The sequence below is a fragment of the Poeciliopsis prolifica genome, unplaced genomic scaffold, assembly GCF_027474105.1.
Source record: "Poeciliopsis prolifica strain line A6 unplaced genomic scaffold, Auburn_PproV2 SCAFFOLD028, whole genome shotgun sequence".
In the NCBI taxonomy this organism is placed as follows: domain Eukaryota; kingdom Metazoa; phylum Chordata; class Actinopteri; order Cyprinodontiformes; family Poeciliidae; genus Poeciliopsis; species Poeciliopsis prolifica.
In genome coordinates this window covers 5,975,958-6,001,121 of record NW_026562403.1, presented here as the reverse complement: position 1 = coordinate 6,001,121, position 25,164 = coordinate 5,975,958, and the positions used below count along the sequence as shown (strand labels likewise).

General features: G+C 39.8%; 1 protein-coding gene across 5 annotated transcripts in view; it reads right to left on the bottom strand.

The window, feature by feature from the left end:
- The window catches only part of clip1a (CAP-GLY domain containing linker protein 1a), a 28,001-nt gene extending 3,692 nt beyond the window's left edge, over positions 1 to 24,309 (bottom strand). Inside the window, exons 1-24 of one of the 5 annotated variants that reach the window (XM_055048745.1) lie at positions 23,753 to 24,151; positions 19,618 to 19,929; positions 18,433 to 18,971; positions 17,764 to 17,888; positions 17,440 to 17,656; positions 17,143 to 17,340; positions 16,965 to 17,056; positions 16,819 to 16,879; positions 13,990 to 14,094; positions 11,117 to 11,995; positions 10,900 to 11,016; positions 10,691 to 10,748; positions 10,494 to 10,577; positions 10,191 to 10,347; positions 9,915 to 10,047; positions 9,439 to 9,654; positions 5,819 to 8,272; positions 5,065 to 5,193; positions 3,755 to 3,861; positions 3,521 to 3,626; positions 3,361 to 3,413; positions 2,543 to 2,660; positions 1,824 to 1,971; positions 1,659 to 1,711 (exon numbers count right to left, since the gene is read on the bottom strand). In XM_055048745.1, the coding sequence (XP_054904720.1) occupies positions 1,659 to 1,711; positions 1,824 to 1,971; positions 2,543 to 2,660; positions 3,361 to 3,413; positions 3,521 to 3,626; positions 3,755 to 3,861; positions 5,065 to 5,193; positions 5,819 to 8,272; positions 9,439 to 9,654; positions 9,915 to 10,047; positions 10,191 to 10,347; positions 10,494 to 10,577; positions 10,691 to 10,748; positions 10,900 to 11,016; positions 11,117 to 11,995; positions 13,990 to 14,094; positions 16,819 to 16,879; positions 16,965 to 17,056; positions 17,143 to 17,340; positions 17,440 to 17,656; positions 17,764 to 17,888; positions 18,433 to 18,971; positions 19,618 to 19,708 (6,240 nt within the window). In that variant the 5' untranslated portion in view covers positions 19,709 to 19,929; positions 23,753 to 24,151. Of the gene's footprint in view, positions 1 to 1,658; positions 1,712 to 1,823; positions 1,972 to 2,542; positions 2,661 to 3,360; positions 3,414 to 3,520; positions 3,627 to 3,754; positions 3,862 to 5,064; positions 5,194 to 5,818; positions 8,273 to 9,438; positions 9,655 to 9,914; positions 10,048 to 10,190; positions 10,348 to 10,493; positions 10,578 to 10,690; positions 10,749 to 10,899; positions 11,017 to 11,116; positions 11,996 to 13,989; positions 14,095 to 16,818; positions 16,880 to 16,964; positions 17,057 to 17,142; positions 17,341 to 17,439; positions 17,657 to 17,763; positions 17,889 to 18,432; positions 18,972 to 19,617; positions 19,930 to 23,752; positions 24,152 to 24,189 lie in introns of those variants that run through there. The other 4 variants (XM_055048742.1, XM_055048741.1, XM_055048743.1 and 1 more) reach the window with 4 other exon arrangements.
- Between the last annotated feature and the right edge of the window lie 855 nt (positions 24,310 to 25,164).

The following is a 25,164-nucleotide window of genomic DNA, read 5'->3' as shown; positions in this document are numbered from 1 at the left end:
GTTCAAGTGTTTATTCCTGTGAATTTTGGTGATTCTGGCTCACAGTGAACGAAAACCCAAAAGTCAGTTTCTTTGTGTTTTAGAATATGTCAGGACACCACTAATTACAATAATAATTCATAAAAACTAAATTAATAGAGAAATGTCATGTTCTACACAAGATGGCTAACTTGTTCGTTCAGCTGACGGTCACTGACCATCACACCCACATGGAGGGCAAACTACTAAAGTTTGTTGCTGAAAAAGATTTTCTCACCTCGTAAATGGAAGTTAAGAGGGAAGACAAAGTTTGGTAGTAAAAGCTACACAAGTAGCATGGATTACTGCTTCCTTTAGAGTCGAGGTCTTCAACTCCAGGCCTCGACCGCCGGAGTCCTACAACTTGTACACATCTAGAGGCTTGGAACTGGAGACCCTGCTTCAGAGGACTGGGAAGCAAAACCATAATCAGGGATTTGGAGGAAACTAGGCTGTGACTAGAGTCTGAACTCAAAGAGCCACTGTAAGCACAAGAACCCAGTGTGCAGGAGATGAACTACTACTTTAAAGTACCAAGACTCTCCTTAACCAGAGACAATGTCAGGAGGGTCTTACCTGGGCTAAAAGGTAAACCCTCTAGACTAGGTGCAATGGCTTCTCTACAGATGATGATGCAGCTGCTTCAAGTCCAGTGGGACATTTCTACACTCAGTAATGGTTTGGGGTGTTGAGTCATCTACTGGTGCTGGTCCACTGTTTCATCAAGATCACAGTCAGCACAGCCCTCTCTCTGCCAGGGGGGATTTTACAACACTTCATACTTCCTTTTGCTCATAAACAACAGCTAAAAGGTACAAAAAGCTGGTCCAATCACCTTAGATACAAGATTCAAGATGGTCCCAGGACTGTACTTTTGTTTTGTTTTTTTCCTTTCTTGTTTGTGCACAATCTCGGCCAATAAAGCTCATTGTGATGTTGTTGCTGTTCTGGCCTGAAAACACATGTGCCTCGAGCCCCACACAGAACATTTATGGGATGTGGTGAAGAGGAAGATGAGACGGACCACAGAATCACGGAGACAAACTAAAGGCCACTACTGAAGCAACCTGAGGCTACCCAAGCAGAGCTACAAGGCAGATCATTCATGCCGTATTGATGCAGTAACTCATGTAATGCCAAACAAGCACTGAATGTCTACGCCACACAACAGAAAGTGAATTTTGGGTTTTCTTGAAGTCAGTCATTATCCTGCTTGTTTCAAGTCCTTCTCTGGTTGAACAGAGAGGACAAGCTGAAGAGGTAATTCAATCATTTTAATCAGCTGCAGGACGCCTTGAGGACTGATGTGACACTCTTAATCCAAATTACTGACTGAAAATTTAACACTTCAAATATATCCCTGTGTGTGTAATGACCATCTACAAATTAGAATATGCTTGAAAGTTATTTTACAGACATGACTGTACATGCCCTCATGAAACTTAAAACATTTTATTGCAGTACCAGTTCTCACTAAGCTACAAAGACTGAAGCAGTATGAATTAGTATTTAAGAAGTTAGTACACACTGATGCCCCATACTTAAGTCTTATGTTAATAGGAATGTGGTTACTATAAGAAAACTCAAGGAAAAACACAGGAGGAATGTTCTTTTATTCAGGATTAGTGAGACTGCCAGACCTGACTCTCTGCAGTCTCCTTATGTTCTCTCAGCTGGTCCAAAACAGCATCTCCTGAAAACAGAAGGAAATCAGAGCGATATCTTTTCCAGCTCAAAATAATGACTGAATAAAATCACTGAGCTGGAAACCTCCCTAGCTTTGGTTGTTTGTAATGCCGCCGTACCTGAGGTCAGGTTGATGTCAGGCCTGATGGCGAGGTCCTTCTCCAGTTTCTTTACGCGATCCTGCAGATTAGCTTTATCCTGCTCCAAAGTCTCGATTGTATTCTGGAGCGTCTTAATAGAGGCACTGTCTTCCCGCACTGCAACCAACTGTAAAGAAAAAATAATAATTAATTAAACGCAGACTGGACAAATGTTTCCATTTATCAATCCATCAACCAAATTTCACTTTCAGATAAGAAGGAGCTGCGAAAAAAATATATATATATAAGATTACTGCCTATGATTCAATAAAGTATGTATGGAGTCCATAAATGAGATGTTAACCTCCAAGCAAAAGTTTAAAGGAGCTTTTAGAGAAAATAAACTTTACAGAAGTGAATCTGATTCTCCGAAGATGATAAAACATGTCAGTTTGTCAGCACTGACTGCAGAGGCTTCCAGATAATCATCTTCAAAGGAGGAGGATTTTGTAAACACATAAAAATGAAAGCAGGTCATTATTTGACCCAGAAGTGACATCCTGTCAGAAGTCTCTTGCAGGACTGATGGGTATGGTTTGTGCTGTAAAAAGAAAATGACGCCAAAAGCTACATTTAGGACTGAACAGATTGCAAAAGCAGGTCTTGATAAATGTCAGAAAAGCTCCTTTTGCTTCATTTAGATTTTACCAGGTAAAACCACATGTAAGATCAAGTGAAATGTCAGATTGCTTCCTTACCTCACCCTTCAGTTTCTCCACCTGCTGGTCCTTTTCTGCAACTAAGGCACTGTTTTTATGAATGGACTGCTGGAGGGCGGCCTTCTCTCTACTTAGCTGCTCCTTCAGAGCGTTTTCACTGTTAAACATAGAGTATCAGCTACATGTCAGAGAAACAAAAACTCTGCTGAATGTTCATTTTCAAACAACCTTCCATGTGAGTTCATGGCAAACAAGCAGACACAGAGAACAGATGAAGGAGGAAGAGAAAACACAAGGAAGAAAAGGCTGACAACATTTAGAAATGGAAATGAGAACAAAGCCTGGTAATCTGAAAATTTCACACAGTCCAATCCACAGTTCTTTCCAAACACTCCCTGATTGGAGAGAACCGTGAAAATAGGATCAGTGCAAAGAAAAAACTCCAATTTCAAAAGCAGATATTACTCAGCCACGACTTTGGCATGAAACACATATTTAACAAATCTGAAAAAATGTTTTGCGTTTCTGAATTTAATGATAATTTTTATAACAAAGAATGAGAAAGAGCAAGTCAGCCAGGCAGCTGAGCTCAAACATGTCAATAGTTTTTTCTTATGAGATGACTGCAGACAAGTCATGATATCTGAAAGCATCAAGTACCTGAAGAGGTTATTTGGCAGGCTTTGAAGGAAAAGAAGTGTGATAAATCACCCATTCATTTGAGCACAATATACATTATTAAATGCCAAATCTCATGGAACCATGCAAGTTTTTTTTTTCTAAATAAAAACTCTGAAAAAAGTATAATTGTGTAATTATCTGACAATGCTGGAGCGATTAAAACATGATTAGTTTACCTTTTTTTCAACTCTTCCAGCTCTTTCTTGAGTTCTGAGTGCTCATCAGTTAACTTTGGTGAAAAAAAAGGTTGGAGTTTAAAAACGCTGAGTTGATTTCAGTTGTTACATATAAATGCAGTACAGCAACAATATTAATGCCAGTACCAACGACCCTCACCGGATTTCCCTGATTGTTCGCCAGACTCTGAGACAGCCTTTTGTTTTCCTCTTGAAGCATCTGCAGAGTCTGCGACGTCACAGATGCTGCTTCTTTAAGCTCCTCACTTATGAAACATAAAATGATGAAATTACTGACAGGCTGACAACATGTTCAAACCAGAAATCATGTATGATGGATTTAAAATAACTTCTAGCTTGGAAAATTCACACAATCCAAGATGAGTGGACTCACACTTCCTGGCAAAGACTCTTCAGCCTCTGTGTTTCTGTGCAAAGCTGCTCTTTGGTTGTGTCCAGGTCTTCTTGATATTTTAAATTCCCTTTCCTTGCTGTTTCCAGCTAAAACAAGCACACAAAAAAAGATATGTAAATAACAAGAAAACTAAAGCTAAAAGATCATTTCATTGAACTCTTCCTCATGCTGCCTGTCTCTGCTGAGTCCCAACCTCAATGTGGCAGTGCTTTTCAGTCCTTATGATCATGAGGGCCAAGTTGCTCCGAGCTTTGACTCCTGTTTTAATCTCCCTCGGCAACAGGGCCATACCATGAGTCCTCCAGTAGTTCAGAAGAAATGGTGAGTCAAACCTTGCCTGGATGTGGAGGACCAGAGCTCCCCCCTTCATCCAGGCCAGGTGGAGGAGATCACCAACCAACAAGTTCCTGGTGGTTGTGTCTGGCTCCTCAGGCTCAGTCAGATTGTGGGGCCTAGCCATGTGCAGGAAGGCAATCAGGTGTTGCACGCCAACTCCTGGTGACACAACTTGTCTTTAGAGACAGTGAATGTCTCCTCACTGGCACGTAAGGAGCTGGAGCTTTTGTGGCGATGTGGCTTTTGTCTCGACAGTGGGAGGGTTAATCAGATCTTTATTATTAGAGAATTGCCTCAGGGGCCATGGAAGTTCAATTCTCCAGATTACATGTGTTTCGAGGATCTGGAAAAGGTTTAGGAACATGTCCCAAAGGTATTCTGTTTGTCTCCAGAGATGGACTCTATCAGAACCGCCTCCTCTCATTGAACCGGTTTGTGATGTTCATGGACAAAAACTTAAGTTTTGGTATTGAAAATAAGGGAGTTGGGGTTGGAAAGCTCAAGATCATTGTTAGTTGCAGATGATGTTGGGTTTATCAGGCCATTACCTTCAGCATGCACTGGTGTGGTTTGCAGTTGAGTGTCAAGCAGCTGGGATGAGAGTCGGCTCCACTAAGTCTAATGGTTCTTTACCAGAAAGAGATTGACGCTCTCTCTCTGAAGTGTAAAAGTAAATTTAGAAAATGCTCTTTCACCTTGGAATGGTGATTACAAACATTCACGATTAGCACTTGTATGTGTGCTGCACTTGATGTCTTCAAACCAGATGTGGATTCTGATATAAAATACATTCAGCAACAGTTGAAAATAATAAGGATTTTTGTCCAAAAATAAAAATATTTTATTACTTCAAAAATCTAAAAGTAGGTTTTAAACATATAGAAAGTTTCAAAGTACCTGTGAAGCAAGTTCACCTCTGAAATATTGCATCGCTGACCATGAAGGTCTCTTACCTGAGTCTGAATTTCATCCTTTGAGTGCTGCAGTGCTTCCACCAATGACTGAGCTTCATTCTTTTCCTTCAGCAAAGCTTCTTTCTCCTTTACGAGCTGCTCAAGAGCATCAGCGGCGTTACCAGAGGCCTAAGCAGTGCAGGATTAAGACACTTAGTGAGATGGGCAACTTTAAATCAAACCAGCAAACTGACATTAAAGCTATAGAATCTCATTCTTGTGTGATCTGAGAGTTGAAAACCATATTCAAGTGCATATTTTTATAATACAATTATTTCAATTTAATAAGTAAATTAACAACATGCTTTTCTATTGAGACACTTTATCACTGATTAACAGATTGACACTTTCCGACATGTATTAGAACGTTGTATTTTTTCAAAACTTTTGTTGACAATTACCACCATAACTACTGCAACCTGTGGCCTCAGAACGGAGACTGAGAAAATGTATCACTACTTCCTACTGTCAAAGGAAGCAGTAGACCATCACTGCATTAATACATTTAATAAACTGCATTAAATGTTTGGCTCCAACAAGGTGTTCAATGTCCAACTAAAATTAAATTAGCCCATAATTAGCTCACGTTATAAGTCCACAGGCAAAAGCTGGGAGCTAAGGGTAGTCAATAAAGGTTAGTAAATGGAGGATGAAAATTAAGAGGTGAAATTAAAAGGGAGACGAACTAACAAGCATGCAATGTGAAGGTGGCAAAGCCCCAGCACCACTAGAATTAGTACTGGAGGAGAAATACCTCAAGCTGCTTAGAAATTGCGTTATTTAGCTGCAACTCAAGCTCCCTGACTTGCTGGACGGCTTCATCCCTCTCAGCCTGCAGGGCCTCCTTCTGAGCAGACAGCTGTGTGACGCTGGAGGATATTTCTTCTTTCACCACAGCAGATGCAGACACCTCCTCAAGCGCATTCTTGTACTGTTTTTCAAAGTTTTCTTTCTCAGTCTTTTGGGCCAGGAGTTCAGCCTCCAGCTGTTTGTTGCTTGCCTGCAAACACTCCACCTTTTTAAGAAGCTCCGACTGTTCAGTGAGTAATGTCTCTTTTTTGGCACAAAGCGAAGAGGTTTCCTGCTTCAGTTCAGACTGACTGGCCAAAAGCTCTTCCTTCACTGATCTCAATAGAGTCATCTGTTTGTCCATTTCCTCAAGCCTAGTTGACAGCTGTTCCCTATCTTGACCCAAATGAAAGTTTTCTTGCTCTTGCTGCTTTAATTGTTCTTTCAGAGATTCCATTTCTGCTTTAAAAGACTTGTTTTGTTCATCAGCATTCTTGTGGTGAAAATGTATGTTTTCGTTTTCCTGCATTAATTTGGACAAAGTGCTTTGAAGTTCTTCAACCTGCTTAGACAAACCATCTTTGTCTGCTTTTGCTTTAGTGATTTCACAGTTTTCAGCTTGCAGAGTCATCTCAAGCAAGTCCTTCGCCTCTGACAAAGATGTTATCTGTTTTTTTAACTCCTGGACTTCCTGCTGCAGAACTTTGTTCTCCTTCTGGAAAGAATGGGCTTTCTGCTCAGCTTCAGTCTGGAGAGACTGAAGATGATGATGATCCTTTTTAAGGTCATTTACCTGTTGAGAAAGCTCTAAGTTGGACTTCTCAAACTCTGATTTTACTTTATCATGATCAACAACAAGTTCAATTTTGGTTTTTTCCAGAATTTCAATATCAGAGCAATGTTTCTGTAGTTTATTCTCTAGGTCAGTCTTTTCTCGTTCCAGAGTGGTGATCTTGGTCTCCAGCTCCTGTTTTTGACGCTTCATGTCTTCAAGCGTTGTTTCCAGATGACTCTTCTGTTGTAGAAGATCAGCATTGGTTCTGCTGTAACCATCTAACTGGCCCCGAGTTGTGCGATTATCACCAGCGAGCTTCTCGCGTTCCACAGAAAGACTCTCCTTCTCAGATAAAGCCTTGGTATACTTTCCTTCCAACTCTCCCTTCTCCTCCTCCAAACGCTCAAAATCCGTCTTCTGCTGCTCAAGAGCTGAATCCAAGCTCATCTTTTCTTTACGCAAGTCATGAAGTATCATCTCCATTTCAGAGTTCTGCAGACGCAATGCATGTTTCTCCTGCTCAAAAGACGACAACGCCGCATTATATTTTTCATGAGAAAGGGACAACTGTTCTGTCTGGACATGGAGCGTCTCCTTCAATTCTTGCAGCTCCCTGAAAAGGTTGTCTTTCTCACTAGACACCTTCCTCTGGAATGCAAGCAGGTCTTCTTTTTCCTGCAACAAGGTAAGCCTTTCAGAGTCTGTCACTTGACTGTTCGTCTTAAACTCCTCAAGCATCTGGGCCAAGCTGGCTTTAGAGGCTTTAAGCTCTTCACATTCATGAATTTGACTCTCCAAGTCTTTCTTGGTTTGGCTGAGTTTGTTTTTGAGCTCCTCCTTCTCCACCTCTTGGTTGTTTTTCTCCAAAGAAGCAGCACCGACTTCAGACGACAACTCGGCTTTCTCGTTTGTCAGGGTTTCTACCTGAGACTGGAGCTGCACATTCTTCATCTTAAGATCTTCTTTTTCTAAATTCAGCGACTTCACTTTTTCCTGGAGCTCAGCATTTTTAGCGTCAAGAGACTTCCGAGCATTTTTTGCAGAATCACGCTCCGATATCAGATCATCTCTTTCGCTGGTGAGTTTTGACTCAGTTTCCTTGAGGTCCTCTTCCAGCCGGCTCTTCTCTTTACAAACATTTTCATAATCCTCAAGCAGCTGCTTATTTTTAGACTCAGTTTGCTTGACGTCTAATTGATTCTTTAAGACTGAGTCATTCATCTCAGCATTTTCTCTTTGAAGCTCCTTAATTTGAGTCAAATATTCACCTTCACCACGATGCAGTTCTTTGTTTTCGGTCTCTGCTTCCTGCAGCAGGTGTTTGAGATTCTCCAGTTCCTTCTTCAGTGAAGACCTCTCTTCGTCTAATTGTTTGGTATTGGTCTGTAATTCCTCTTGAAGTTTTGTGAGTTTATTATTAGTTGCCAGCAGCTCTTCATTCTGCACTGAAACCTCCTTGCAACTAATCTCAGTGACAGAAAGTTTACTTTGCATCTCAGAAAGCTGCCTCTCCAGATCGTCTTTCTCAGCTTTATGATCTTCACTTTGCTTTAACATGTTTTCCAGATCAAGACTCTGCTTATCCAGTTTTTTTGACATACTGCCAACATCATGCTTGTAGGTGTCAAGCTCAGCAGAAAGCCGCTGGAAAAATAAAAGGTGAAAAAAGGGGATATACACACAGGGCAATCCATAAATAAATGCAAAATAAATCATGAAGAGAAATGCTGCACAATTTTGCACACAAGGAAAACTTTTCCACAGAAAAAGCAGGGTCAAAGGAATCCCAAAATAAGCCCTTCACAAAAAGTAAATAAGCCCCCCTGTAACTTACAGTTGACTCATCCTTTTAAAGCCCACTCCCTCACATGCAAGAGACTTGGGAAGCTCAGTGTAAAGATTTATTCTGCGGTTTGTCAACAGGCTGGTGCTGTAATGGTGTGGGGTAGATTTTGTTCTGGTGCTTTTAGCTCCACGGCACCAACTGGGCTTTGTGTTATCACCACAGCCTGCCTGAGTACTGTCATTCACTTGGAAGGTCCTGATATGTTAATATTGACTAACATCTAAAAGCTTGTTGAATCTGTGCCGTTATGAATTATGATAGTTCTGAAGGTCAAAAAGCTTCCAACCCGCTACTAACATGGTGCCTCCAAGTGAAAATGAGTGGTAGTTGTTATAGCTTACCAAGTCGAGAGTCATGCAAAAAAAAAAAAGAATAATAAATATAACGTGACATGAATAGCTGCTGTGCTGGAGCTGCTTTGAAAATTTTACTGGTGACAATGGTAACAAAAACGTGAATGTGTTCAACAATGAACACATTCACAGTGTAGGTGTAACAAAACCAGTCTCCTGTTTTTGGATTTCTCTTAATCCGTACCATTTTTTTTCTTTTGACAAAAAAAATTGATAAAACTATCAAACATAAGACACTATTTTATAAAAGTTCAGTCACTCTACCCGCTTCCTGGCACTTTTTTTTTTTTTTTTTTACGAATCATTACGATGAAAGTAAATGAGTTTAAAAATATAATAGTGTAAAAATAACAAAATTGCATTTAAACCAAATTGATGCTTTTTAAAGCTGCGGTTCACATTATGCTTTGGAGTTAAAAAAAAACAAAACAATAGATGTATTTAATGTCTACAAATAATATGCCATTTGAGACTTTGTTAAACATTTAGATTTTTACAAATGTTCCTTATAGGTCATAAATATCATAAACCCTGCTAATCTTTAAACACGATGCCAGTGAATCTCTTAAAACGTATCGACTCCTCTTATATACTTCTGAAGCAGTGCTTACCAGAGCCTGTTCTTTGTACGTCTGCAGCTCAGACATAGTTTTCTCCAGCTCTCGAGTTTTGTCCTGGGAGGAGGAAAGCTCCATCTTCAACTGATCAAACTGTGTTTGCAGACTCTCAGATTCCTTCGAATGGAGCTCGGAGGCCTCAGAGAGGGATTTCTCATGCGAGGCCCTCAAATCCTCAACCTGACTCTTGCTTTGTTTGAGAGCATTTTCCTAGCAAACAAAGAACCGCAAAATGAAACAAAACTTCACATTTATTGTGTCTAACCAGATCTAACACGTTCACTGCAGTCCTGAAATGTTTTGACAGAGTGATTGTACATTTCTGAAGCATTGCTTTAGAAGATAAAGGAACTGGCTTTAGTTTTCAAGTCAAATCACACCAAAAATACTGAGAAGTGGAAGTATTTAAATGGATTAGTAGCGTAAAACAGAATACGTTCAAATACTTGTTACATTTCTGAAATACTAACCAAGGTAGTTATCTTCTCCTGAAGAGCACTTGTTTCATGCCCTTTGCTGGTCTGCTCTTTCTGGAGCTTTTCTTCCAAATCTGCCACTTTCTCTTTTTCCTCTGCCATCTGATTCTGCAACTCCTCAAGTCTCCTGTGGAACGTCAAAGGCGTTAACAGGTTACAAAATTGAACAACTACTCTTACACAGCAAATAAAACAGATTTGAAATTCTGAATGACGAGTAGATTAAATCCAAACTCATTTTAACATTTAAGAAATATTTAATCTCACTACCTTTCCTTCAGCTTGAGATCTTCATTCATTTTTGTGACCTGGACTGAATTGTCACCAGATGCCTTCATCATGTCTGAAATATCATTTTCCAACTTGCTCTTGTCCTTTGACAACTGCTCAAGCTTGTCGTCTGCAGACTTCAGTTTTCTCTCCATTACTAAAGAAAAACAAGGCCAGCTGATTGAGGGTCTAAATGTTGTTATAATGGGAAGAAAACAAAATATACTACAACATAATACTGGCTTGATACAACCTTACTACAAATTATTCAGCTCAGAACAAACACAGTTTCAATCTGCTAACCAGCAAGCTGACTTCTTAGGGTCTCTGACTCATTAGCTAAGGACGCGCAGTGTTCGTTCTTCTTAACCAGATTCTCAATTGTTTCTGTCCAAAACAAAACATGTTTTTAATCCAAGCAAGCTTAAAAGGAAAAAGCTATTTGCTCTTCATAGTAAAACATTAGGGGTATCGTGTCCCACAATGACTATATCTGTTACCTTTCATTGTTTCAACAGCTTTATTCAGCTCCTCTGTGCTTCGCCGCATCCTTTGATTCTGGGGGAGAATAAAAATGTAATTTGTTTTGTCATTATACATGACAAGAGTGAAACAAGAAGGCATTGTAGTGGCAGAAGCACAGAATACATGGAGAATTAAGTCAATCAAGTCCCAAAGAGAAACACAAGCACTATTCTATGAACCTCACCAGGTTTTTAATCTCGTTCTCCATGACATCCCTCTGCTTTTGTAGCTTAGTCAGACTCCTTTGTAAGATGACCACTTCCTGCTCTTTAACCTCCAACTGTGAGCTCAGTTCCACAACCTGCAATAAGCAAAGGTTTATCTTCATAAAACACTGAGAAAAAAGAAGAAAAAAAACAATACAGAACCATGGCATAATCAAGAGGCATTTTCTAACCTACCTTTGCACTATTGCCATCTCCTTGGTTCTGGAGCTCCTCTAATTCACTCTTCAGAGCCACACACTCCTGGTTACTTTGTGCTAACTGGCTGCGTAGAGTTGCCATTTCTCCCCGTTGCTCTTTGGTTTCTGAATTCTCGTCCTGAAACTGTTGTGCCAGCCTGGTTTCTTTTTCTTCGAGCTCCTTTATTCTGGTTTCCGCTGCATGAAGCTTTCCAAGGACGTCCTCCATCTCCACCAGGTGCTGCTCCTCTGCTTTCTCAACACTGGACCGCAGTGACTCCTCCAGTCGCTCCTTTTCCTCAGACAGAGACGACAGCTGTGCCTCCATCTCCTGGGTCAAAGCTGAGGCCTTGGCTTTGTGTTTGGATGCAGCCTCTTCTAAAGCTATTTCATGCTCCACCTTCAGCCTTTCCAGAGCACTTTTGGTTTCTGCAAGCTCTTCTATCTGAGTATCTGCACCAGTGGTCAAAGTTGCCTTTAGCTCTTCCATGGCAGACTCCATCTTTGAACGCCACAGTTCAACTGTGTCAGCATTGTCCTTCTCTGCTTGGCTTAAACGCATCTGGAGCTGATCTTTGTCACTGGACAGCATTACAGATGTCGCCTGAAGCTGGGCAATCGCCTCACTATGGATTTTTTCCTGCGCTTCCAGCTTTTCTCTGTATGTCTTGACCTCTTCTTGGTGTTTAGCTTCTTCAGCTAAAAGCTGATCCCTAAGACAGTTGTTCTCTTCCAGGATAGGGGACAGGGTGCCGCTGGGGTCCTCAGAGTTCTGCTGCATCTCAAGACGCAGCTTCAGGCCGGTCACTTCTCTGTTGCGCAGTAAAAGGTCTCTCTCAAGTTCCATGATACGGGATCTTTCAGACACTGTAGCAACCTTAAAAAGCAGAAATCTTTAATTTGCAACAGAACTCTATTCAAAAATCTTAAAACATAATAACAATGCATAGAGTCCAAAATTACTGTGCGACTAATAGAAAATGACATTACAGGCCAAATAAAAATGGTTTTACAATAGAGAAGCTAATCAAATTGATGTTTAAAGACAAAATATGCAAACTTTTGGTCACACAAAAAGGAATTATACTGACCTCTTGTGGTCAAAAGACAATTTAAATAATGACAGATGAAATTTGTAGATTCCCAAAAGCTATTTTAATATTCTTACTCATATTGATTCATTACACTCAAATGTCCATAATACTTTCAATTTCTGTAAATTTTCATGATTATGGCTTACAGCAAAATAAAACTTAAACCAACGCTATCAGAAAATTTTAATATTCCATAAACCCAAATAAAAAAAATTACATAAATGTCTACTATGTGCGCTCAATATTTTCTCTGGGCTCTTTTGAAACAAATTACTGTATCAATACCACATGGCATGGAGGCAAACAGCCTGTGGCTCTGCTGAGGTGAAGAACTCAAAAAGTTTCACTGGCCTCTTTCATACTTTTTCACCTTGGTTTGAACATGTCAAATATTTTTATTAGAAAAATAAACGCATACAATGAATCACATAATAATCAGAATTTAGCACATATAATGACTTCAATACAATGAAGTAATACCAGGACTCAATGTTAGGGGAGCGGAATAGGCTTTATACTAGCAAAACGTAGGGACACCAAATAAGCAGGACAAATGGATGCCAGGAGAAACTGGAGAAATACAACATGGGACATCTGGGAAAATGATTTGAGGCGACGGGGAAAGGTTGTCTGTCTGGTTAAGCAGCAATATCAGGAAAGCATTGGTTCATGCTGAGCAACTTGTTGAAAGCATTTATAGATAATTGGGTTAAAATTTAGAGGATGTTTAGTGATAAAATGTTAAAAACCTGACTTCATGCAGTACAAATTAAGTCTTGTTAAACATTATTGGTCACTTTACCATATACATGTGTTGAACTGCCTCCTAATAAAAATAAGCCCATCAAAACAGGGGTGTAGGTAAAAAATAGTGTCTTGATATCAGAGAAGAATGAGTGTACTGGTTCAAGGTATGCAGAGTATCCACTCTTACAACATGTCCGACCTTGAAGCAGATGGGCTACAACACATAAACAAACCAGGCAAACTTATGTTAGCTGAGAACAGGAACATGAGACTATATTTCACAGAAACACAGAATTAGAACAATAATGGACTGAAAACGTATTGCCTGGTCTGATTTTCAGTCAGGTGAACCATTCAGACTTTAGGGATGGAACCATTCTGCCTGGTATAAAACCATTGAGTAGCATACTTGTGTGAGGAATATTTTTGGTACCAACTGGACGGCCTACCTAAATGTTACTGCTAACCTGCCCATACTTTTTTGTTTGACCAAAGTGTGTCAAACAATTCATCCAGCAAGTTAATCCAGCCCATCACAAAGTTTAAATCATTTGAGACTGGTATGCTGAACATGACAATGGGTTAACTGTGGTGCATTGGCCTCAATATTCCAAATTTCAGGCCATCAGAGCACCTTTGAGATTTGGAGAAATATAAGGTTTGCATCATGGATCTGCACCTGACAAACCTGCAGCAATTTTATGATGCAATCATGTCAATATGATTCAAAGTATCTGATGAATGGTTCTGAAGCTCTGCCATGAAGAATTAAGGCAGATATGATGGCAAACAGCAATTGATTAGGAGGTGTACGTAATAAAGTGGCCATTGAGGTTATATGTACAGTACAAGCTTATTTTTAGAACAAGATAAATTTTAAACTCTGTAAAAATCACATCTTTACACATGTACAAACCTACACTAAGCGTAACCGATACCTCTGAAAACCTCAACATTTGTTTGCTCTGTATTCCCGCCTCAGGCCCTCTCTCCCAACGCAGCACCCCCGTTCCCAAGCAGAATTCATTACCCTAGTGTCTTCTAACTCTCTTTGGAGTTTCTCAGCTTTGGTCTTTTCAAAGAGCAGGTTCTGTTCAAGCTCCTTAATGTGGGCATGCTCCAGTCTGGTCTGCGTCTGTTAGTAAACAAGGAGGAGAGGAAGAGAACACACCAGTGCCACCATCACATGCCAGCCCAACGCAGACAGAGAGGGAGGGGAAACAGCAGAGAGAGTTGAGTGAGTTGTGTTTGTGTGTGTTTGTGTGTGACGAACTGAAAGGTTTGGGAATTGGATCTGGATGGGCGCGGTACATCGTAAATGGGTGGAAAGGAGAAGACACCACATGCAGGAATTTTATGCCGAGGCAAAATGGCTGCAAATGGGCATTTCTTGTGAATGGGTAATAGCAAATACAATACAAACATGTTTATGGGCGTGCAGGACAAGCATAGGAATGAGTTTGTAGCAGGCAGTTGTAGACATAAACATGCAAAACCGACACCTGGTGAATAAAGCAAACTGTTATGATTAATACACAACAATGACCATGTAAATCAAACCAATGCTTTTTCATGAGTAGTAAAGCCAGTGAACTAAACTGTAACTTACAGCAACTTGCAAAAGTATTCATGTCACGTTACAACCATAAACTATCATTGTTGTACAGAGATTTTGTCTGAGACCAACAAGAAATGGTACATTTTGAGAAGTGAAAGAAAAAAAAAGATTTTGTTTTATTTTACTTCCTCAACATTCAAAGAAGGATTGAGAACCACTGGTTCAGGTCAAATCATATTTACGTGGACCAATCAAAATCCAAACCAGCCAATTTAGTCTTCTTAAACAGTGACCCAATCTGACTGAACTGGAGCCATGGACTTAAAAAAAGGAAAGTCGGCAAAGTTTTCAGTCTGATTTGGAAGAAAATCATCCAAAAAGATCTGCAATTGCAGAAAACATTGCTTCCACAAAGAGTTGACTCAGGGGAGTGAACACAAATACACTTCTCATATTTTAGAGTTTATTTTGAAAAAGAAAAATGGAGAAGCATTTTTCTTCCTCTTCACACCAATGCACGACTTTCTTTTGGTCCATCAAATATAACTCGGTAGTATGAATTCTTTTGCAAGGCACTGTAAGGTCAATGTATTCTAACACAGACATTTTCTCCATCATGAAGGTAAAATGTCCACATTTAGTCTTGATTTAATGCCAGAAAAAAAACAAAAACATTTCTTTTGGTTGCCAAAGCTGTTTCAACTATAAGTATAATAAACCAGCAGTTAACCAGCATGTGCAAGACTTGAGACTTAAAAATTGTTTTGCAAAACAGAAATTGCTTTGAATTATGACACAGAATTTGTTTGCTTTGACTTCCCAGTATTGCACGAGATTAATAAATGATTTTATGCAAAAGAAAATATATTTGTACTTCTGGGTGAACATGATAAACCTCACCATAACTTTAGATTTTATATTAAAATCAAAATAGAAGTTATATTAAATAAATGCTCAGTGATCCATCGCATGTATTTTCTGGACCTCGTCTGAAATGATTAAACCTCTATAAAGCAAAAGTTTAGAATCTAGTCAAATGGACAGAACCAAGCAAGGCGTGATTATGGACAAAAAAAAAAAAAAAAGGTTTATGTCACTGAAATTTATTTGCTATTTTTAAAGTTACTTTGAGTCAAACTAACTTTAAAGCGTGAGTCAAACTGAGTAGACGTTACGCTTGGCTGCACAGCCTGGAGGGATTCATGTCGGTGAAGTGAAATGACAGGAGAGCATCCAGTGATTTCATGCTGAGCACTGGACCAACATGAAAGACGAGGATGGGAGGCAAAAACAAGTCATAAGGTCACATAGCTGGATAGAAAGGCACTGAAAATTACAGCTGAGCATCAACTTTAACAGTTTAAAATTAAAGAAATTATATTTTCGCCTGGTAATATTGTTTTCATTTTATGCATTTAAAGTAGCTGTAAAATTTAAATGGAACATTTTCTGTTTAACAAAATTTTTTTAGAATACAAGTGCAGAGATAAAAGGGGACTTCCAACCCTATTAGTTTATTTATTTTTTATCATTAATTCAATCTTGGATGATAAATATGATTTTCTGCATAGCGCTGTGAAACAGATGCATCCTTTCATCAGATACAGAAAACACAGATGTCCCTCAGCTGATCGACCTTCTCAATCGGGACTTTTGTTTAAATTTGATGCACTAAAAATGCTTAAAAATAGTAAAACAAGTTGTTTTTCATACTGATAGAAAAAGCAAATTTTAAAACCAATTGCTAATCCCTTTTCCTGTGAGTAGCAACATGTTTATAATTGACTCATGCTTGACAATAACAGGTTTAGGTCGATTGATAGAGATTGGGTTTGGTTATGCAACCATTTCCTCTCTTCTTGGATCCTTTTTTTTTTTTTTAACTTTCATTTGACTGCATATCTGCTAACAGCTGATAAAGCTAGAAACTGCCAATTCAAATCAACGAGACAAGTATGTGGTTCTATGCGGATAAGAGTAAACGCAAATGAACTGAACTACCTAGACTGCAACTCTGTGACAAAAGATGCTAGTTAATTCCACGTGGAATCAGCTTGCAGGGGAGACATTGGGGAAAAAAACTTAATTAGCTTTTTCAAATCAAGTATTAAAAATAGATTTTATTTAAATGAAGATATTGAGTTGAACTATACTTGATGTTAGAGCACATGCTACTTGTAAAAATGTATAGACGTTTTAAAAATTGAAACTAACTGTCCATAATAAAAATGAATATTCCTGCCATATTTTTGTTGAACATCTTGCATTTTTCCTCAGAGATATTATGTGTTGTAAGTTTACCTCCAGGTCTCCTTTGGTAATACAAGCCTCCTCTACTCGAAATTGAAGATCCTCCACTTTCCTGTTAAACAATTAAATATAATAAACTCAGAACTCAGAAACAGTGTCTGACGTGAAGGTGTGTTCGTCTCAGACACAATTCTTACCTGCGCTCTTCCTCCAGCTGATTTAGTAGTTCTACTTTCTCCTTATCTGCAGCTTCCACCAGGGAACGAAGCTGATCCATCTTTGACTCCATCTTCAAAACCAAAAAAACAAGAGTCTTACTACTGACTGAAAAAATGCATAGAATCCAACGTCCAAACTTGTCATTTGTGAGCCAACCTGCTCCTGGTCTTCTCTGAGCAGGGTGATCTCTTGTTGCATCTCGCTAACATGGCTGTTGGCCTTGGCCACCTCAGCTCTTTCCATGTCCCTCTCACCCATTAGCTGCTCAATGTGCTGCTGCTTCTCCTTCAGGGCCTCCTGCAGTGCTGTGGTGCCCGAAATCTTTCGATTATACCTAGATGATGTTTCAGTTAGCTGGTAAAACAGAAAAACGAGCATGACCATTGAGCGAGGCACCGAATAAAACAAGTTTGTGAGAGTGAGATTTCAATGTTAAGTGTGGTGACGTCTCACCAGGCCTGTTCGGCTTGGCTTGGTGCTGACGGAGGACGCCACTGAGCTCATGGTGCTGACTGAAGAGGAACTGGGGCTTTTCTTCAGCCCGCCTGGTGTGGTCACTACTTTTCGAGCTGTTGTTTTTGCTTTGGCTGGAGTTGTGGAGGGGAAGCCAATACGTGAGACTTTATGAACCGGAGCAAATAAGCCATATTTGGGTTGGCACTGAAAATATCTAGAGACAAAAATAAACAAAGAGAGAATAATTCAACTGTAGAAAAAAGGTGTGTGGTTTGTTAAAACATTTCTTTTAGTCTTTCGTGAATCATGTGGCTTTCATACCTAGTGCCAGCCACTGCCCCATCATTCTTTCCAAGAGGTTCATCTAGTTCCACACCACACCACTCGCCCTTGGCAAAATCAGTTTCTCCAAGAAAACGCACCACTCCTGCCTTCGTGCCACCAACCTGAGAGGAAAACACCGAACATTAGCCAACATAATCCTCTCAACAGATAAGCCTAAAAAGCAATCCGCTTTGCTTGCTAATAAACCTCGAGCGAGATCATTCCATAAAAGCAACAGAAACAAACATGTTTAAGCTTGAAACTGGATGTTCAAACTGGAAATGAATGGTTATAAAAATTAAAAAAAATTACAGTAGCAAAGATCTCAAGAAGCTATATTTGGCAATGATGAGTAAATGCTAAACAGCCTTCAGGTGGTAACAAGAGACAAAAAAAGGGAATTTGGAGGAGGAAGGAAAGTGCTCTTCAGCACTTAATTAGACTGAAAGCACTGTAAACAGTTAGTGATGGGAATTAACTTTGTAAAATGCTTTTAAAACAGCTGAAAAGTGTTAGAAATGTGAAGGTATGAGAAGTTTCATGAGACATGTGGCTTCAAGGTTACCATCCATGCAAATATGAATGCCACCAAGCGGCATGGATCACAAGTAGGTCTCAATCCTGAAATAAAGAAAAAATAAAAGCAGCAACGGAAACCAACTTTACCAGTACACGATCGCCCATTTTCAGCTCTCTTTCCCCTTTCTTGACAGAGCCACTCTCAGAGAGGTTGGAGACGGAGCCGCTGTTTGTTTTTGCCAGGTTAGAAGGCTCTGCTGTAGCTGGTGCAGCAGAAGAGGCTTTCTTGGCAGTGGTAGCACTTGAGGGCAAGGTGGATTTAGCAGCAGGGGTTTGGGAGGCCACACTTCCGACTGACGGGGTGGGAGATGATGCGCGGGTTTGTGGTGCAGTCTGGGTCCCATTAGCATCCCCTTCTGTGCGGGACAACTTGGAAGGGCGTGTAAATATACCTCGAAGGGCTTCACATTGGAAGTAGCGCACCCCTGCCACAGACCCATCATTCTTCCCAATCGGTTCATCCAGGACAATTCCTGCCCACTTTCCTGGAGCAAACTGCGTATCTCCCAAAAACTGTATGTAGCCTGGCTTGTTTCCATTCACCCATACTCTCTCCCCAATCTGGAACTCGTCTTCAGCATTCTTGCCATCTCCAACAGCTGCTTTGTCAGCCACACCAGGTTTAGCTGCATTTACAAAAAGAGAACAGAGTTTCTCCATTAAGTCAATGACTTGGATCAAAAGAAAAACACAGCCAATTGAGTTCTTTATGCAGTCTTGTCAGAGATCCATCAGTCAATCAGTCTGATGGAGTCAGAGTCTGCCAATATTCTGATCTGGGATAAATGGAAATACAAATACAACCAAATCAAGAACTTAAATCAATATAAGGCAGTAAACACCCTCTCCTCCCCAAGCATAGAGGTGCATTGTTGCATTTTTTTCTATTTTTGTTTCACAGGTATAGAATGAAATGTAGGCATATATACTTTTGACATAAATTGAGATGATCTTACAATTCCTTCATTTTCAGTGATTAAAATTTGCTACATTCATCAGAAATTCTGCCTTTTTTCCCTCTTTATGCATTATAACTCTAAGGGAAAAATGTCTCCAATGCAATAAGAAAATTAGAAATCAAGATAGGCCAGGGACAACTTGATCTGAGCATATTCAGTTGTTGGGTTGTAAATAAGCACAAGAAGAAGAATTTACACAGTTTAATTTATTTAGCAAGCTTGCAAAACTCAGCAATATAGTATAAAACACACATTTCAAGAAGAACCTTCACTAAAAGCCAAAAAGGAATCATTTTGCTGATTCATACTACACCTGTGGGTGGGTTGGTCTTTGGGGCTCCAGTTCCAGGTGGTCTAGCTATCTTGGTCGGAGCTTTGATCCCAGTGGGTTTGGCTGTGCTCATGTTTCCTGCAGTGATCCGACCCACAAAGCTTGTGTCTTTCAGTGGGTGAAGGCTGATTCAAAAGCATCAAAACAAATTTCTCCAGGCCTGTGATGGTGAAGCAGTTCTTTCCTCAAATAATGAAGGGGTGAAAAAAATAACAAAAAAAAAACAACAACAAAAATAAAAAAACAGGAAAAAGGGGAAAAGGGAGGAAAGATTCTGCTTACAAAAAAAGGACCCTGCAGAGACAGAAAGACAAAACAAAACAAAAATCTATTAAAAATATTTTGGGGATTTCTTTTTGTGCGTGTCGAGCCACAGATCAATAATGGACTTACAACGTAAACTGTAAGTCAACAATCTAATACCAAGCAGAAATATCCTCCAGTCACTGTCATTGACTTTGATTTTGCCACAAGCATTGTGTCTCTATTATGACAACAGGCTTCTCAGAACACAAAATCATGGGTCTAAAAATATCCTGTCAGAAAGGCCAGCCGATTTGCCGCCTTTGGTTAAGACGTTGTGAACTTATTATCATGTGACCTCGATGAGAAGCAACACTGATCTAGAAATCTTCTCTCACTCAATCATTCTGCTGTCTAAAATCATGCATGGCTCACTGGCAGCTTTTCTAAAACGGGATTACAGCTGAAACACGACCACCAGCAGCAGATTATTCCGTCTGTTAGACACCAACCAGAGTAAGGCTCTGTCACAGCCCCTGCTTGTTGTTTATCACAATGCTTGCATTAAAGATAGAATAAAACAGGTATTGGTCTCCCTGACATAAATTTCAAGACAATCTACTGAGAACTCTGGAGCTATTCATGTGAATATTTGCTTTACACAGAGAATGATATAGCAGAAGAGGGAAACAGAAAAAAAGGAACAGGAACACTGATGTTCCTGATGAGTGAAAGCTAAACAAACAAGAAAACATGAAGCAAAGCTGAGCACAGGAAATTAATTCTCCTCAACCCATAGTTACGACTGTCCTCTTGTAGTTTTCATGACACCATAGAAAGAGCAAATCATTTCTGACAGAGCAAAAAAATAAGTTTGAATTTTGTGACGACATAGCATTAAACATGCATGATATGTCTTCAGGCTTTACACTCCCCTCCCAGGAAAATACCACAATAGTTCACACCACAGAAATTTTGCTCAGCAGGATAAGAAAAACAGAAACATACCTTTCAATCATGAAAACGCTAAAGAGTTATACCGTCTTTAACTATCAAAACAATAAAGGAGTGGCAATGGGTGGAGACCACAGGAAAGAATCAAAAGTTGCTGGACAGATTACATGTCATGGGTGGAGGACGTAATAGAGGTTTGTGATGTCTGGACTCTTCTGCTCAGACTGCTGCCTCATGCGACACAGTTACACAAAAACCAAAAAAAAATGTTGGACAGGACAAAGAGAAGCTCTTAAATCTCCCTGAAGACAATTGTGAAAGAAAGGACAGCCATCTACAGGCATGACTTGGTCTGAATGCAGTGTTCCAGTTTTCGCTTTATGTGTCATGAGTGATTTCCGTCAGACCTCTCCCTTCAAAAGGAGGTCAGAGAAGTAATGAATCTCTCTCTTTTTTTTAATCCAACCAAAATAATGATAATTTAAAAAATTTAAAAAAAACTGCCAAAATGCTTGTGTCAGTTCAACTAATGTCCAACACAAACCTTGAAAGTTTTGCAAGATGACTTTTTAGCTGTGATTGGTGAGTTGATGCGGTCAACTACAGATGATCCACTTTAGCAGAAAATTTTCCCAGTAATGTTAATCTTTTGCCTCTGACTCCCGGTCTAATCTACAGACTGAACTGAAGCCAAATTCCAGTGCTTTTGTAAAATTTTCAAGAGACAAAAGGTCAAGCGTCATATTTTCGGGTAGAATACATAAATAGGTTGAAAGAAACTCTCTCTGCTTCCAACACTTTTGGATTATTAAACGACTAAAGTCTTGGATTTAAGGGAAGCAGCAACCCAAACAACATCAGCTGAGGTCTGCAGTTTGCATTAAACCAATAATCTCTCTCTAAGCGGTCCACCTGCATGTTTACCCACATCATCTTGCTTTAGATGTGACTTCTTTTCTAGGCGTTGAAGCCAAATGAACGCGAGAGCATTTGACTGAAGCTCCAGTCTGAAGTACTTCAAAAACCACATGTGCAGCATTACCTTTAACTTTTAGACCCAGAAGATGTGCAAGAAACTAAGCTACACTACAACCATATTACTGTGGCACAGTTAAATACAATTAAAACACAGGCTGACTATGTGTGGAAATGGGAGACCTGCATGTACTGTAGGCTAAAAAGACTTAAATTTAAATTCCGTTGACACGGTTGTTGGACAAAATAGTGGAGGAACAATGCCGGTCAGAACTGAAGCAGGAATTATAATGCTGGCAGAATCGTTGTGTTTCCAAATATAACCTTTGTCACAAGCCGTTACTCATCAGTGGTGAGGTACAGGGAGACCGGGCTCACCAGAGAATCCTTTTACACCTCTACTGTGCTGATTCTTTTAAGTCTCCAAGATACCGTTCTCAGATAACATTTTTCCTGACTAGATGAATTTCCTCATAGATCTTATGAATTCACCTCTTTGGAGGCCTCCCTTTTCCGCTCTGTTCCGTTTTTTCTTTTTAGACATTTCTTGATTTTGAGTAGCACTGTTGTGTCCTGCAAGCCCAAGCAAAACTAAAATAGAAAATGTTACTAAGAAGTAATGTCAATAAAAGCCTTTTATTTTTTCTGGCCAATGTAAATAGAGACAGACTGTAGTTTGCAAAACAGAACTGAATCTCCTGCATGGCAAGAATACTGAACTGAACCTCTTCATTGTGACGACAGCCTTCATGTTTAAAGTGAGGGTCAAAATATAGTGCAGGCTCAAGTAGTAGTTCTGAAAACCTCCCCCAAAGTCCTGAATAAAAAATTAAAGATGAAAAACTGTCCACACAGTTGTCTTCACAACGTAGAAGAGCTGTTTACTGCCGTCTAATTTGAAAGTGGAAATTGTCACACAAACCAGTGAGCTTTCATTCCACAGTGTCCTTCAGTGGGTTAATATTAGCCTGTGACTTAATGAACAAGCAACCAAGTGTAGCAAGTTCGCTACGTCAGGGAGGACACCTCCACAACCCATGATTGTTGATGTATACGTCTACTACCTCAGTTGGAAGGAAAGAAATGTTTTTTAAATGTCTTACCCCCCCTAAAAAAATAAGAACGATTTGTAATCTGAAGTGTTTCCCACTCCTTTTTGTTGTCAGAAGCCAAACTGTAGCTCTTCCTCAGTGAGGAAACATCTGCTGGGATGATTACATAGGCCCCTGCTGGCACTGACAGAAGAGGTATAGAAAAGAAAACAACAGAAAAAGAGGAGCAGCAGAAAGGGTGAGATTCTGTCTTAGGTTTCATCAGTTTTGAAATGAATCCTCACAGTCAACATACAGACATAAGACATAATGTCCAACCAGAATATTGTATTTTCTTGAATGAGTTTCTTGGACAGTTACATTTTTGTGAATTGTTCTTCAAATGAAAACAATCTGATGAATAGTGAAAATCAAATCTACACAATAATAGCTTGTAGACACCCTAATGTTCTTTTTGTAAATAGGAAGGGAACTGGTAAACATTCTTGGCAAAAACACACGGCAGCCTTAATAATCAGTCCAACAGAAACTAAGCTGCTTTTCTCTGAGTCAGAAAAGCAAAATCATAAAAGCCGAAATCAGACCTTTAAACCACAACACAGTTCCAAAGTCCATTATAGCACATCTGCTTGTAGTGACATATTACAGTCTTTCGGTGTCATTTTCACTCAGCAAAATGCGTTTCGTCTTCGGTCAAACACATGGCTCGTTAGCACAACTTGTTCACCTCATTGCCTGAAGCTAACGGATTAGAATCAGACGATGAGGTGGCACATCTGGAAGCAGATGATGGACGACCAAAAATGTCAGCTAACTCATCTTACGGTCTTGTTAAAACAGCTCGCTTCCAGGGAGACAACTAACGTTTAAAAACGGCCAGAAGGTTCCCTCACCTTAAAAACGTCGTGAGCCGAGCGAGCGGAACAAATTCCTCAAGTCTGAAAGACTCCGCAATGTCAGCGAAGCCCAGACAGGAACGCTGCTGCTGTCACAAGTTGAACGTCGGCATTACGACCAGCGAGATAGGATCACCTGTGTGGATAGCTCCGCAGTCTGTTGCCTTAACTGTCACCTCCCCGGCTTATTCGAATCCCCAATCCGATATCCCGCTGACAAACAGACGTGATTAGTTGCTAAGTAACGTCAGGCCCGAGCGGTACAAGCCGGTGGACGGAAGAGCTCTTAGCTACTTAGCTTAACTAACACCTCAAGTCAACGTCAACAGCACCTGAACAACTTTCTCCTGGTGTGACCAATCCTGCCAATCGGACACAAACGGACCGAGAGACACGCGGAAAAACACACAATCTCGGTGGGAGTTACTACTGACCCGATACGCTCTCAAACAGGCTCCGTCTTCAGGAGGGGGGAAAAAAAAGATCTGGCTAGCTAGCTAAGTAGAAAACTACGACTGCTCTGATCCCGCACGAGCAGCCGCCTATTCAACGGCCAACAGGAACGTCAGGGTGGGTGCTGACCAAAGATGTTCTATTCAAACAAGACCAAACACTCACTCCGCAAATATTTGCCACGTGAATAAATCCTTCAATTAATAATTTAAGTTAAATTAAAAAAGATACTTAGATACATGTTAATCAGTTCCAACAAATAAGATTCAAAGTGAAATTAGTTTTTTCAAAAAAAAAACTTTGTACATATTACAATTGCATGAATAGTTAACGTTTTTAATTAAATTGGAACCCGATGTTAGTTTATCATAACTTCGCTTTATTTCTCAGCCTTCCGGGTTAAAGTCAGGGGGCGGGACTAATACTGCTTTAGTAAACAAAGTAATTGGTTTGTAGTTTAAGTGTGCAGATAAAGCAATCAGATATGAAGTTTAAATATTTCATGTATGCCAGTGTTTTTCAAACCTGGTCCTCAAGCCGCACTGACTTGCGTGTTGTTAGACGTTTCCCTGCTTCAACACATCCCATTTAATTGACTGCAATTCAGCAAAAGCCAGTTGATCAGCCATCAATTGAAAATATGTGTGCTGAAGCAGGGAAATGCAGGGCAGTGTTGAAAAACACAGATGTATGCAATGTAATTTAGCAGATTTAAATTAAATTCTGCATGTAATATTTATCAAATTCATATTCAGTTGTCAAGAGATTTAATATCAATATTTTCTAGTATTGAATTTAAATTTGAATTTAAACATGCATGCCATTTGTTTAAACCACAATGGCATGCATGTGGAAATAACCAGCACCAGATTTTACACTTTAGCTATTGATAGCCAAAGTTAGCATTATCACCCTTCCTGTTGGTCATAAATACAAAGGGGTTCTTGAGATGACCT